The sequence below is a fragment of the Gavialis gangeticus genome, unplaced genomic scaffold (assembly GCF_001723915.1).
Source record: "Gavialis gangeticus isolate Ggan-Ray unplaced genomic scaffold, GavGan_comp1, whole genome shotgun sequence".
NCBI lineage: Eukaryota > Metazoa > Chordata > Crocodylia > Gavialidae > Gavialis > Gavialis gangeticus.
Genome location: NW_017729033.1, coordinates 82,859,456 through 82,873,572, shown reverse-complemented (window position 1 = coordinate 82,873,572; position 14,117 = coordinate 82,859,456). Strand labels below are relative to the sequence as shown.

The following is a 14,117-nucleotide window of genomic DNA, read 5'->3' as shown; positions in this document are numbered from 1 at the left end:
AGGTCCCTTCCGACCCTAGAAACTATGAAACTATCCCCACCTAGATCATTCTAGCGCATTCTTACATGCAAGACAATGCACTTTTATACTTAATTGCTTAGCTTTGACCCAAGAAACCTCTAAGGGCAAAGCAAGCATCGTCTTTTCATCACCTTTGTGGTGCCATAAAAGCTGTTAAGGAGGAACACAAAGGCCAAGCAAACATATCCATACCCACTGTTGTGCCATAAATAGTGGCCATGAGGAAGGTGGTATCAACTAGGGTCACTACTTAGCAGCCGATGTTTGTTTACAGCCTGGAGCTGCCCACACTCACTCTCCAACTGCTCTGGGCAGGTGCCCCAGGGTCTTGAGGCCCAGTCCTGTACCCAGCCCTGTGCAGACTGATCTGACCCCAGGAAGTCCCAGGCTGGATTAGTCTGCTCAAACCCTGGAAGTGCCTTCCCAGCTGTCCCTGATTATGGAGGTCTGGGGTGCACTAGGGATCTCTAGGGTGCACTTCAGTAAGTGGGGAAAGTCAGGTTTCCCTGCTTACCAAGGTACATCCCCAGATATCCCAGGGATCTGTCTTGTTAAACAGGGAAAACTGGGCAGGTGTTCCCAGGACTTGAGGGGCCTGATCCTGCTTAAGAATTCTCAGGGTGCACAAAACCAAAATCCTGACGCCCCAGAAGAACAAGCTCCCTGTTATCCCACAGCATCACAGCGCAGGACAATGAAAAACTTACATTTCACCCAGTGAAGCAGATCTGATGTCCTGGGACACATCCCAGCATAACTGATCTTTTTTTGACAACATGTATTTCCACCCTAACATATGCAGTTTACCTGACATTTTGGACTGGGAGTAAGTGAAGCATGAATGGAAAGGAACATATTGCTGGTACATTTAAATAGCATGGCAAAGGAAACTAACTCAAGACAGAAACTGCTCTTCCCCTGGCTCTTGATGAATCTGAAAAACTTGCAGTCACTCAGCCATTTTTCAGCTGCTCCCCTCCCCGACTTCCATTCTGTTTCTTCTCTATATTTCCCAGCTTATCCACCACGATGTTCCCCATTACTAAAAAAAGAGGTAAAATATGATGGTGCAGAATGTTACATAAATACTTAGACATACAAAGTACCATAGAGCCCTTTCTGCCTTCCTAAGTTCAGCTCTTATGGTCTCCAAATAAACTTACGTAAAAGGTTTGTATTTTTAATTGGTGTGTTAAGGCATGGCTGCATTGTATCAGATAGTGTTGCAGGGAAGACAGCCACCTACTTCCTGTTACTTCATACTCACTTACTCAGACACTCAGTCCCTGATGTAGCTGAGATTTTAAAACAAGTATAGTTATACCCCCTTTATTAAAATCAAAGCACAAAAATAACACTAGGTATCAACAACTAAAATAAACAGGACCAATGTTTTTAATTAAAAACACAGATATTATTACAAAGAAGCTATGACTCAGTGCCTGAAAATCACTTCAGCTAAATGAATGAAGAAAATAAAACTTATTATTAAGCCTACGAGTCTGCCACATACACAATATGAATGTGGATGACAGAATTAGAGCATAAGTATCTGTTACAGTGTCAAAATAAAGGAGGAGGAATGGTACCTAAATAGTAAAATTACAAAGCTGAATTAATTTCACAGAACCAGATATAAGATTTGTAAGACTGTTCTTTACAACTTTGAAATTCAGAACAAAACAAACTTGAATATCTTCTCATTAAAAACAGGCACAAATCTGCAAGGTGTAACTTGTCCACTTTTGTAAGATGTAAATATGAAATTACTTAAGTCTTTGAAAGTACTTCATCATTTTTATAAATCTAGTTTGTAATCTCAACAATATGCTATGCAAACAAATGAAGCATAAGACTTCAGTATGCTGTGAATGAGATGCAATTTTAAACAAGAGTCCATATTCTTTTTTCATCACTGACTTTCTAAATAATATTAGAAATGACATTTTGTTCTTCTCAATGCTGAACAGCAAAGCAATCTTGTAGACATAGGTAACCAATACTAAAGAAACACTTCAAGAAATGCTCATGAAATACATGGGAAGATTATCAGATGAGTCATATATGACTATCATTTCTTAATTCTAGTTACAAATTTTCTCCTATAGTCTATCAGTAAAGCATAAGCAAAATCTCACATCAGAGAGCCATCATAAATTACTCAGAGTATAACTGAGTACAGACTTTCGCCCAAGATGTTTCCTTAAGCTTATTGCCCTCTGCCCTACAACAGATAGTATGTGAAAATATGTTAGACTGTGAGATACCCAAATACCTAGATAGAATGACATGAACGGGGTACAATCCAAGATTCATTCTGAATCTCCCTATTTTTGAGAAATCAAACATTTAGTTTATTTTCAAAGAAAAAAGCAGGGAGAAAAGAACAAGCTGCTATGCATTAACTGTGCAAGGGATATTTAAAAACATCTCAACAACAAATCAACAAAACCTCAGCCTTTTACGAAAGTCATAAAGATAGCATCTTTGAATGCACTGCAGTCAAATAAAATATTGCAAGCAATAATTCTTAACCTATAATTCATACAATAATGCAACACCTCTTAACCTATTACATAAGTTCCTTACATATATATTAACTTATTAATCCTTAATCATCATGGGAGAGGGGAACCAAATGTTGCTTATAACATGTGTTAGGTATCTATTTTGTTTGGCAGGAGTCCTTTTACCAAAAATATACCATTGTTGTCATCAATACAAACACCAACTCAGCTATCAAAGTGCTTACAACAAACAAAACATCACACCAAAGCAGCTATATTAAAAGGATAACAACAGCCTAAATTAAAGCTAAAAGAGCAAAAAAAACCCCAGTGTTAAGGCTTCCACTCTTTTGCTAAGGACAGACTATGGAATCCTCCTGTATATTTATCCTAGTTACTTCCACAGTTACTAACATAAGACAATTCTTCCCAACATAAACTGAGGGCTCCACAGTCTGGATACTAAATACTATTCCTCTTTATGCCACTGTAATGTAGTGTAGATTTTTGAGAGCAGTGAATGATTTAAACTTGAGGGCTGGCAACCTACAGCCCACATGCTGAATCCAGCCTGCCAAGCAATTTTATTTGTCCCACAAAGCTGGCACATTAGCAACAGAAGGAATCACTGGAAGTGGCTGAGTCAAAACAGTGGCCTGCTTTTGGACCAAGCTGAATTAATTCAGTCTACTTACTGTTGCTAAAGGTTACTGACCCCTGATCTGATGTGCTGCAAATGTTTATTATAGTTAGAAAAGGTATAGCTTTATCAAAATATTTTCATTTTGTTTTACTTCCTAACAGACTAAAACCATTATTGTCTAAAACTTTATATATACAATGAAGTAAACACACACCGATTCCTATCATGCTGTTAGTGCTTTAATTGTTTATCCCAGAAAAAGTTAAAACAAATTAAGGCCATTGGGGAGGGAAGGAAGGGGAAGGGAGAAGGAAGGAAGACAGCTCTTACCCTTTTCTTCATCTATTCGGAAAACACCAACACCAGATCCATCCCTGATTGAATACTTTATCTCTCCATCTCTTCCTCCATCCTCATCATAGGCAGATATTGTCATTACAGATGAACCAATTGGAGCATCTTCTTTTACTAAACCTTTATCCGCAAAAATGGAAAACCGTGGAGGGTGCAAATTTTCATTTACATCAACTACCTCAACCTCAACATAACAGGTGGAAGATAATGAAACAGGCTTTCCTTTGTCCTTGGCTCGTACAGTCAGGTTATAAACTTGTTTCCTTTCAAAATCCAGTCTTTGTACAATTCGTATAGCTCCACTCAACTTATCTACATCAAAGGTTCCATCTCCATTATCTAAAAGGCTGTACCGTACTTGACTTGACTGGCCTAGATCAGGATCATAAGCTTCTAGCCATGTGATAATAGTTCCTTCTGGAAGATCCTCTCGAATTTTCACATGATAATTTGATGGAATAAATTGAGGAGGATTGTCATTAATATCTTCTAGAGATACTTTCAGAAGTACAGTTGAAAACAATTGAGGTTCTTCATTCGGTTGATCCCTAGCTTCTATTTTCAAGAAATGCACATGCTGGATTTCACGATCCAGAACCCCTACAACTTTCACAACACCTGTCACACTATCAATAGTAAATAAGTCTGTGTCTGTAAGAAGAAAATATTTCACTTCTCCATTGGGCCCCAAATCTCTATCTATAGCTTCAATCTGAATAATATCACTGTTAAGCTCCTTGCTTTCACTCACTTCAACAAAATAGCTATTCTGTAAAAACTCTGGTCGGTTATCATTGGCATCCAAAACTTTGACATCTAAAAGATGCCAGGCAGACTTCTGTGGTATTCCCAGGTCATACACAGTAATATTCAAAGTGTATGCATCTCTGACTTCTCGATCAAGAGGAGATAAAATTTTCAACATTCCTGTTTCCATATCAACAATAAAATGACTGTCGTCATTCCCTCCAGAGATGGCATAAACCAGTTTCCCATTGAAGCCAGTGTCAAGATCAGTGGCATTCACACGTATTATGCTGGAACCCACAGGTTCATCTTCCCTTATTTCAACACTAGCGGGGAGAGTTCTTCTAAACTGAGGCGTATGCATATTCACTGAGTGAATGTCAAAGAAAGCATCCTCAATCTCTTCACGACTGTGTAACTTATTTGCCTGCAGCAGTTTTTCTGCCAACATTTTGGCTACTCCAGTCTCTTCACATTGCAAGTCAACCGGTTTGCGACTAGCAGCTATGGTAATGTTGATATATAATGGTCTTGCAAAGTTCTCTCCATCCGTAGCTGTAATTCTCAGACTATGGAAAGACACTTTAGCACCCAACCCATCTATTAGTGGTTGCTTTAGTGACAGAACCCCAGAGTTGGGGTTTAAACTAAATAAATCTAGTTCATTGCCAGACTCAATTTGGTACCTCACCAACTGGAGCTCATCAGCATCGATAGCAGATACAGTAGTTATTTGCTCTCCAACACCAAGATCCCTGGGAATTGTGCCCTCACAGTTCATTTTCTCAAACAGTGGTAGGTTATCATTTAAGTTATTTAAAGTAATAGTAACAGGAACTTCAACTTCACGACGATATGGTGTGCCCCAATCAGATGCACGAATCCTTAAATTATAAACCCTTGGCATCAGTTCATAATCCAGGTCTTCTGAGGTACTTATTACACCACTGAAATGGTTAATCACAAATGGCAAATGATTTAAGTTTGCAATGCTGTATGTCACATAACCATTCTCACCCTCATCAGGATCTTTTGCGCTCACCCGCATGACACTGGTACCAACTGGCACATTCTCGTCGAAGGAAGCTTTATATGATGTCTGCATAAATTCAGGGGGATTACTGTTCATACTTACTACTTTAATTAATACTTTTGCAGAGGCTTTTCTGTCACTCGTCATGACTTCCACTTCTAAATGGGATGCATGTTGAGCTTTTATTGTTTCTAAAATGGTAATAAGACCTGTACGAGGGTTTATGTTGAATCTGATTTTGCCTGGTGTATTTTTAAAAGTATACTTTGAATGAGGATAACTAGGTAGAGCTTTTACCATTATCACAGGAGTATTTGGAGGAGCAAATTCACTTATCTCTGCTCTATACACATCTTTTTCAAATCTGACTGGTCCAGACTTGAACTGTGGGGAAGTCACATGAATAACTTTCACAGAAGAAAACCGTGGAGGATATCCTTTGTCTTTAGCCTGCAAAGTAAGATTATATCCAAAAGGTTGGCTCTCCCAATCAATGTGTCCAACAGCTTTGATTTTGTATTCTTTACCTCCTGGAACAGACCGCAGTGTTTTAAACTGCTGAAGTGGGTCACCTGCCACGATGCTTAGAGATGCTATTTCTCCATTTGAACCCTGATCACTGTCCTCAACAGTCACAACTGCATATGTTGGATCCTTGTCAGATTCTGAAGAAGCCAAAGCAACAGCTGTAATAACAGGAGCATGTTCATTTGCCTGCTCTATATGAACAGTTAACCTTGCCATACTGCTAATACCACTGCTACCATATAATTTCATTCCACGATCCACTGCAAGAATTTCCATCTCATAAAGCTTTGCTTCTGAATAGTCAAGTCTACCAGTTAGAACTACTACACCGCTGGTTGGATGTATTGCAAACATATCTGTTCTTTCTTTAAAACTATAGTAAAATTCTCCATTGGTTCCAATATCTGCATCTGTTGCACTGACTCTTGCAATACTGGTCCTTATTGCTGTATTTTCAGGCAAAGAGACACTGTAAGATGTTGGAGAAAACAAGGGTCTTAGATCATTTGTATCTAGTACCTGAACCCTGACCTTGGTGCGTGCTTCAGTGTTAGTATGCTTTTCTACAGCTTTCACAGTCAGTATGTAATGGTCTTTCACCTCTCTGTTTAGAATAGCTGTATTTCCTCCCTTGGTCCGTATTCTCAAAAAACAAAAATTTCCAAGAACATATTCTTCAGCTTTGAACAAATTTTCGTTGTCACCAGAAATAATTTTGTATCGTATATCCCAAAGTGGATTTGTGATGTAAATGCCCATTTTTACTGGATGCCCAACATAAGTCTTGGCTGCAGAATTTTCATACACCGTGGCATTGTACTGGACTTGTGTAAATTGCATTGGTGAAGCATGATGTGGTCTTTGATTACCTTCACAGTTTCCAAAATGCTGCACAAGCAGCAACAGCAGCAACAGCATGGTCAAGTATCTCTCCATGATGGCAGTTATTAAAAACCCTGAAATAAAGTAAGGGAGCATTAGGTAAGGCTTGGCAAAAATTTAATCTACCATTATTTCAATTTTGATTATGTGATTTGAATAGAAAAAAGTGATTTAATATAAACTGCACATTCACAAAGTAACTAGGACGAACATCATTAGACTATATACTCTTTTTACAAAGAATTCCAACATTTCAGACTGTTTAAAAATAGATAAATAACAACAAAAAATAATGAAATTGTAGAATTGCATACATACAGAAACCAAAAATGCAGGAGATGCAAGTCTAAATGAATTAATTACATTTCAAAATTAATTTAACCCAAGCAAAAAATAAAACTGAAGCTTCTCTGATGGATGAAGAGATGGTGTTCAGACATTACAGTGATGAGCATGATAAAGACACTGGATGAAAAGCTTGCGAATGACTTCACTGGATAATTTCAGAAGACCTATAGGCTGCTACACTCCCTATCCAACTAGGAATTGACATTCTGTTACATCTAAAGTAAAGGCAAAGGGAAAGGGACATGTAACTGTAGTCTGACAAATTCTCAGAATAGCCCCATCACCTTCTGCTAATATTATATGAAAAGCTTCCAGGAAAACATGTTTAAATTCAAAGTAGTTTAAATTCAAACCCAAACATTTTAAATTCTTTCCTTCTTTTGCCATTTATTGTCTTTATCCCATTCTCTCTCTCTCCTCCTTTGACTATTCTATTTTACTGGCATTTTTACCTTCTTTTTTCTATTATACATTGACTTTCCTACTCTCACCCAATCTCCATTTTACAATTCTCACAACACAACTCTCAAACTCTTCATCTATCTCTTTACCTTCTTTTCTCCACATATTCTGTTGTCTCTCCAGTCTTCACTCTATCTCTTTTCACCTTTGCCACCAGTCTGCCTTCAATGCCCACCAATGACTACAACCCTCTTGTCTCAGTGAAAGGCACTAATTTTTTTGCATTGTGCCTTTTCCCAGAAAGATTCACCCATGCTCTAGTTCTGACTTTAGATAAGCTTCTAAAACAAGGGGAAGAGGGACACGTCCACTTTCCCTCTTTCCTTCACCAGCCAACAGTACTTAAGCCAATTCATCCATTAACTGTCCCAACCTTGTTACTAGAGGCCATTAGAAGACCTGATTCTACCTCAAGCAGTTAACTGATGACTTCTCTACAACCGTAAATCGTTAGAGGGTCCCTGACAAAGTGCATAACTTAAGGCTTGCATCTGTAAAATCTACAACTGCAGAAAGTTCTACAGGAACCTTCAATAACCAGTAATGGTGGGGGGAAAAGAATGGGACAACTTTTCAAACTTAGTTATCAGTTTACATGGTAAAGGCTACTTCCATAACAATGTAAGGAATGAAAAGTTTAAAAAAAAAATGAATCTACTAGATTCAATCTACTAGCTCTGTAGTTTAAAGATCTCGAAACTGGACATGATTTTTGTGGGTTCAATAAAATAGTCTTGCTGGTCAGAGGTTCACAACTGGCATCTCAGCCCAGCTTTTATAGACCTTCCTCTGTCTCTCCAAGCTACAACCTGTTCTGGGAACAAACAAGAGACTTGGGTTTCCATGGCTTCATTAGCAATAAATTCATTTAAACAAGATAAATAAATGAACATTTTCACCTGAAATCACTCCAATAAATATCTGATTATGTCCATACTTCTAGAACTCAGGGCAATTGAAGAACCCATTAGACCGTGCTAAATTGCATATTATGACTAAGCCATTTTTTAAGCAATCAGTGAGAGACTAGATGAGAACAAATCTCTTAGAAGTACTCTGCCTATACAAATCTGAGAACCTCAATTGCCCCTTTGCTTTGGCAAGGAAGAAGTAATGCTACCCTAGTATGCATTTCTGTGGCAGCACATAAAAGATTAAAAGAGCTGTACCTTCCCAGAGGTCAAGCCCCCACTAAAGATATCTCGGATTTGCTTCTTTAATTTCAGAGTAGGGGACGGTTACAGAGGAGTTGCCGTCTATAGTATGCACCTGACATCCATCTTTCTAAAATATTTACAAAGCACAAACTATCCATATATCCACACCAGAGTATCTCTGGCTGGAGTCTTCATCCTTTCCAACAAGATTTATGGTTGCCAAGAGCGAGGACACTGAAATAATACAGAGGGATTCTGCCTACACCAGACATTTCCTTCTGTACACATCAGTGATTTTTTTCTCCTTTGTAACTAGAGTTAAATTGATAAAAATTCTACAAGGCCAACTTCATGGAACTTTTTGGGACTTGTGTTATTTTCCTGGGGTTATTTCCAACCTCAAAAATACAGTTGGGCTGTAAAATTTAAGAATGATGGAGGAATCTGATTTTATTTTGCTTTTAAGATCTTGTTTCTTCATTTTTTATGGCAATATTACATTTTCTGACACAACTCTTGGCATCTTGTGTGTGTAACTATGCAGCTCTCCTCTCCCCTTCCTTACTAATAATATTAAGGAAGTCATCATTAAAAAACAAACAAAAACAAACAAACAAACAAAAAACCCTGATCTTCCCATTATTAACCATTATTGACTTTTGATGCTCTGGCAAATCTACCACTCAGCACCACATGTTCATATGGTCCAAAATTTAAAATTCTCTTTATAAAAAGATACTTCATGTGTCTGTAAACAGCTGTCATTCTTATTTGCTGCTCAAATTACCAATTAATGAAGGTAATTTGGAATATATGTATATGCTCTTTTTCAGAATTCTTAGCAATAGATATAAACATTATCAGTCTTTTAACTGATAATCCCATCAAGATTTTTATTTGGCATAATATTTCTTAAGTAGTTCTTGTTTATTTTCCATAGAAATCCCAAAAAAGTAATAATTGTTAACTAATATGTCTGCGATTAAATCATGATTGCACTGTTACCAGTAATAAAATCCTAACCTGAACATCTACTTGACAATGCTGACTCAAAACCTAGAGCAAAAGATATCTAAACAGTTTAATCTAGTTTTTAAAAAATCTACTAATTGGTATTCCTGTGCCTCAAAACATTCAACTTTAAAATCTGGCATTTTTCAACAGGTGTCATAATTTAGACACCAACTGGAAATGAAATTTATCTGACCTGATATTATCTGAAGATCACTGTGCAATCTATCATGATTAACATCTAAGAGCATTAACAGACAATAATTTCTGTGGCTGAATATTATTTAAAGTAAATATAAAAATGCAAAGATACCAAGTGATGTATTATACAGCCTTTATAAAAAATGTCAAAGATTATATTTTATCACCTATAGCTCATTCTTAGTGAACCAAAATGATTACATTTCAGAAACATTTTTGCCAAAGGCTACACTTTGAACTCTTAAAGTTTTATCATCACTGAAATATCAGTGGTTTATGATTTTCTATCCATATTCAAAATATAGTGAAAATGTTTGCTTAAATAAGTATCATAGCCCTAGGTTTATAAAACGTGCACAGCATGCTCTTCTGAAAAGCCAAACACAGACATACTCTGATTTCCTATTAAGATACTCACATTTTTGCTCAACGTAACATTTCAGTTTGCAATATATGGCATTTTTTCCTGTAGTGGCAGCTTTCTTACCTAAATATTTAACTCATGACAAACCTATTGTATTGTCTTGTATAAGACAGACACAAAAAGCTATCATTTAGAAATGGCAAGTGCTTCTACAGTGAGAAGCGTGACAAACAAAAAGATGGACCAAATTACACAACTAAGACTAAAGATGTATCACACCATGTTAACATGGGCTCCAATCTCTTCTCTGTTAACAGCATAAGGAGAATAGCCCAAGTCAAAGGCAAAACATGAGGCAGCTCAGAATTGCACAGATTTCCTAACCCCCAATCTGTGACTTTAATTTCAGAGTTGCCATTCCTCTACTCACAAGACCCATCAATTGAGCTGCTGTTAACTATGATCACAAAACGTTTGTAGGTTTAGACTCTGGTTCTGAGCATAGTTTGGTACATTGAAAACTTCGTTAAAAGTTCTCAGTACTCAGAAAATGCCCTAGGACCCTTGTCTACCAACATACAATTGGTTCCTGCAGTAGTTTCTAACATTTTCTTCTACTGAGATTTCCCATTATTTTCACACGCAAGTGTTCAAGAGCTTCTTTAGTTTTTAAGATCTCTTATCAAGACAAAGCATATATATTCTAAAATCATTCAGTAGCATCAAAGCAGCCCTCAGAGTAATATACGTAAATTACTGGTGTCTGAACCTCCAAATGCTAATTCAAAAGTTGCTACTCAAGTTAGCAGAAGTTTGCATGACTGGATGTTTTCTAGGATGCTTGATACAGGAATAGCAAGACACTGATCATGTAGGCTATTCCAGTACATTTTAATTCATCAGAAACTGAGCATTAAATGATTAACGGCAGTTATTTCCGGTTCCCACATGAGGAAGCAAATGTTTACAGGTGGATCAAGTTTTAGGCCAAACCTTGAGAATGTTCTCTGTACAGTAAATCTAAAAAAGGATTTTTTCTTATTTGAAAAATTAACACATGAAGAAAACATATAGTAGCATTACTTTAATAAAGCTGTTAAGTTATTCAGAAAATGTACATTGCTGTAAAGATTAACATAAGAGTTTCAGCCTGTGACTAAACTCCAGTAATTTTAATGTTTATATACCACCCGGTTAAGGGCCTGATTCTGAGAGGCACTCAGTCTCTCTCAGAGCCAGATATTCTGTAGACAGCTGGGCTGACTAAATTTTCCAAACCACTGTTTCTACTGTGTGGAGTGCACAAATACTCTGAAACTTGCAACAGACAAGTAGGAATTGTTTCAGAATTGGAATTTAGAAAAATTCCCAAGACACATGCTTGGGGAAGCAAAAGGACTTCATTTTTGTTCCTCCAATATAACTAACAGCTTACAATGTCAGAACACCTCTGTTACTTTCCTGCATTCCAACAAAAGAATGAAAAATGGATTTAATGATACTCTATCAGTAGACAACTCTTCAACAGCAATTACTGTGGATGAATTTACCACAGAGAAAAGAAAATTGCAATGAGACACTATCATCCTTTGTCTAGCATTCATAATGCTTCTTATTACAACAAACAGAAAAGTATCAAACAAGGCAGTGGAAGTGCTAAATCCAAATGGACAAACAATTATCAAACTTTCCTGGGGACAAATAGTTTCATGTGAAATGTCTTGGGGTTAAATATTATAACACAACTTTGTATTCCACATATTTCTTTGAAGTATGGTACCTCTTTCTTCCAAAGTCAATGGGAGTTTTGTAACCGACATGAAAGGAAGCATCTCTGAGTCCTATAAGACTGTTCTCGCAAGTGAAGTTATTGAAACCGTGGGACAATTATAATGTTGGGATGACTTGAGTCCTTTAGAATTCTCTTTTACATATAAATAAAAGAGCTCAAAAAAGCCTTAGAAAACAAAGGGCCATTGTGGTGATACTATATGACATTTTAATCAAATCATTAAATATGCACAAATAGTAAGAGAATGCTTAACCTGTAAATGCATTATCCAAAGTTCTTATAGGCATACAGGCACTGTGATAAATGAATATAGGTATAATTCTTCTACTTCTGCTGGTGCATTACTTGAAAACAGCAGACTTATATTGAACCTGTAAACTCAAAGATGCCAACAGGAGGATGCTTTTAACAGTTTCCCCTAGCTTTTCGGCTTACTACGGCCTCAAATTTGCAAATGCAGAGCAAGCAAAAAGTTTCCGAAGGGTACATAACATTCAAATCTGGTAGTGACCCTTTACATTTTTTGTGGGCACTCTAATAAGTGGTGATCTCCTAGCCAATGATTTCAGCTAGCCCCTCAGAGACAATGACCAAAAAGAGTCAGGCCCCTTCAGCTCTGTGCATGCTGGCTCTGGAAGTTTCAAAGGAGTCCCACTGGCAAACAATAGAAGATACATTATTAAAGTGCACAGAAAGAAAGGGATTAGCTTGGGATCCTTAAGCAACGTGTTGTTGCTTTGCCTGGCCTGTTAAGTTTGCAGTGGCCCATCAGATGCATAATGTGTGGGTGGGCAGACACCTTCCCTCCAGGGCACAACACCCCATCACCTTTTCTCTTTTCGGAGACACAACTCTCTTAACAAAACCCTGCAGGCTAAATTACTTCCAACTCCCCCAAGACTTGTTTCTCCCCGCTTAATGAGGGCCTTCCAAAGAAATCAAAATGGGAGCAGCCGGAGGTGAATCATCCCCTGACCATTAAGAACCAGCACGGCCCAGAAGGCAGGAGGGAGGAGAGGAGGAGGTTGCGGCTGCCACCCCGCCAGCAGCCCGGCTCCGTCCCCGCTCCTGCCTGGCTTGTATTTGCTGCGGGAAGCAGCGGCTGGAGGGAGGGAGGACAATGAGGCTGCGCCCGGCTCTCCCACGCGCCCCTGAGCCCCGGAGAGAGCCAGCCCGAGCCCAGCCCGCAGCCCACCACCCCCGCCTCTGGGCAGCCGGGCAGGCTGGCTCTGGCCAGGGGAAAAAGTCTCCTGCACACCCGCTCCCGTGCACAAAGCAGCGCAGTGCCCACCCGCCCGCGCCTCTCCGCACTTCCCCAACTCCTGCAAAGTTTGGCCGGCGCTCCCGCAGCCCTCGCCCTCACCTCCGCCGTCCTCAGCGCCGCCCGGCAGGGGATGGCCGGCCCGCCCGGCGCCGCATGGTAAGTCCCGGGCGCCTTCCCTTTCTTCCCTCGCTGCCGCCTCTGCTCCCCGGTCCGGCTCCAGCCCCAGCCCCAGCCCCCCTCCCTGCGGCAGCTCCCGGCCCTGCCGGATCCCTCCGCCGAGTGCGGACGCTCCGGAACTTGTTCCTCCGGCACGAGCCGCGAAAGCGCGGGGGGGAAGGGCTACGGCGCCGGCCCCGCGGGGGGGGTCCTGCCCCGGCACGAGCCCAGGGGACACAAAGGGGGGGCATCGGTCATGAAAGCGCCGCTTGCGGGGTAACAAATCAGTGCTGGGCTCCTCAGCGCGGAGCTGGGGACACGGGCTGCCCTGAGGGCGCCGGGGGGGGGGAATGTGTACGCCTGAAAAAGTGTGTGTGGGTGTGCCCGCGTGTGACAGAGAGCGAGGGAGAGCCTCAAAGTGTGTGCACGCGCCTGAAAAAGTGCGAACCACTGAAAAAGTGCGTGGATGGGAGACAGCCTGACAAAGTCTCCGCGAGCGAGAGTGAGAGCGCCTGGAAAGTGCGTGAGTGTGCGTGTGCAACAGCCAAAAAAGCCCCGGGCAGCTTGGCTGCGTGCGGCGTTGCTTCTCACAAGGAGGGCATTTAAAACTTCAGCAAGACAATTTTCTCCCCAACAAATACCCAGGG

The 14,117-nt window shown here is 39.8% G+C and overlaps 1 protein-coding gene across 7 annotated transcripts in view; it reads right to left on the bottom strand.

Annotated features, from left to right (window-relative positions):
• The window catches only part of FAT1 (FAT atypical cadherin 1), a 191,980-nt gene that overhangs the window by 175,121 nt on the left and 2,742 nt on the right, over positions 1-14,117 (bottom strand). For 6 of the 7 annotated variants that reach the window (XR_002099211.1, XR_002099212.1, XR_002099213.1 and 3 more), the window contains exon 2: positions 3,502-6,789. Coding sequence is in view for 4 of the 7 variants with exons in the window: in XM_019525941.1 (XP_019381486.1) it covers positions 3,502-6,789 (3,288 nt within the window). In the remaining 3 variants the exon portion in view is untranslated. Of the gene's footprint in view, positions 1-3,501; positions 6,790-13,413; positions 13,492-14,117 lie in introns of those variants that run through there. The other variant, XM_019525943.1, reaches the window with a different exon arrangement.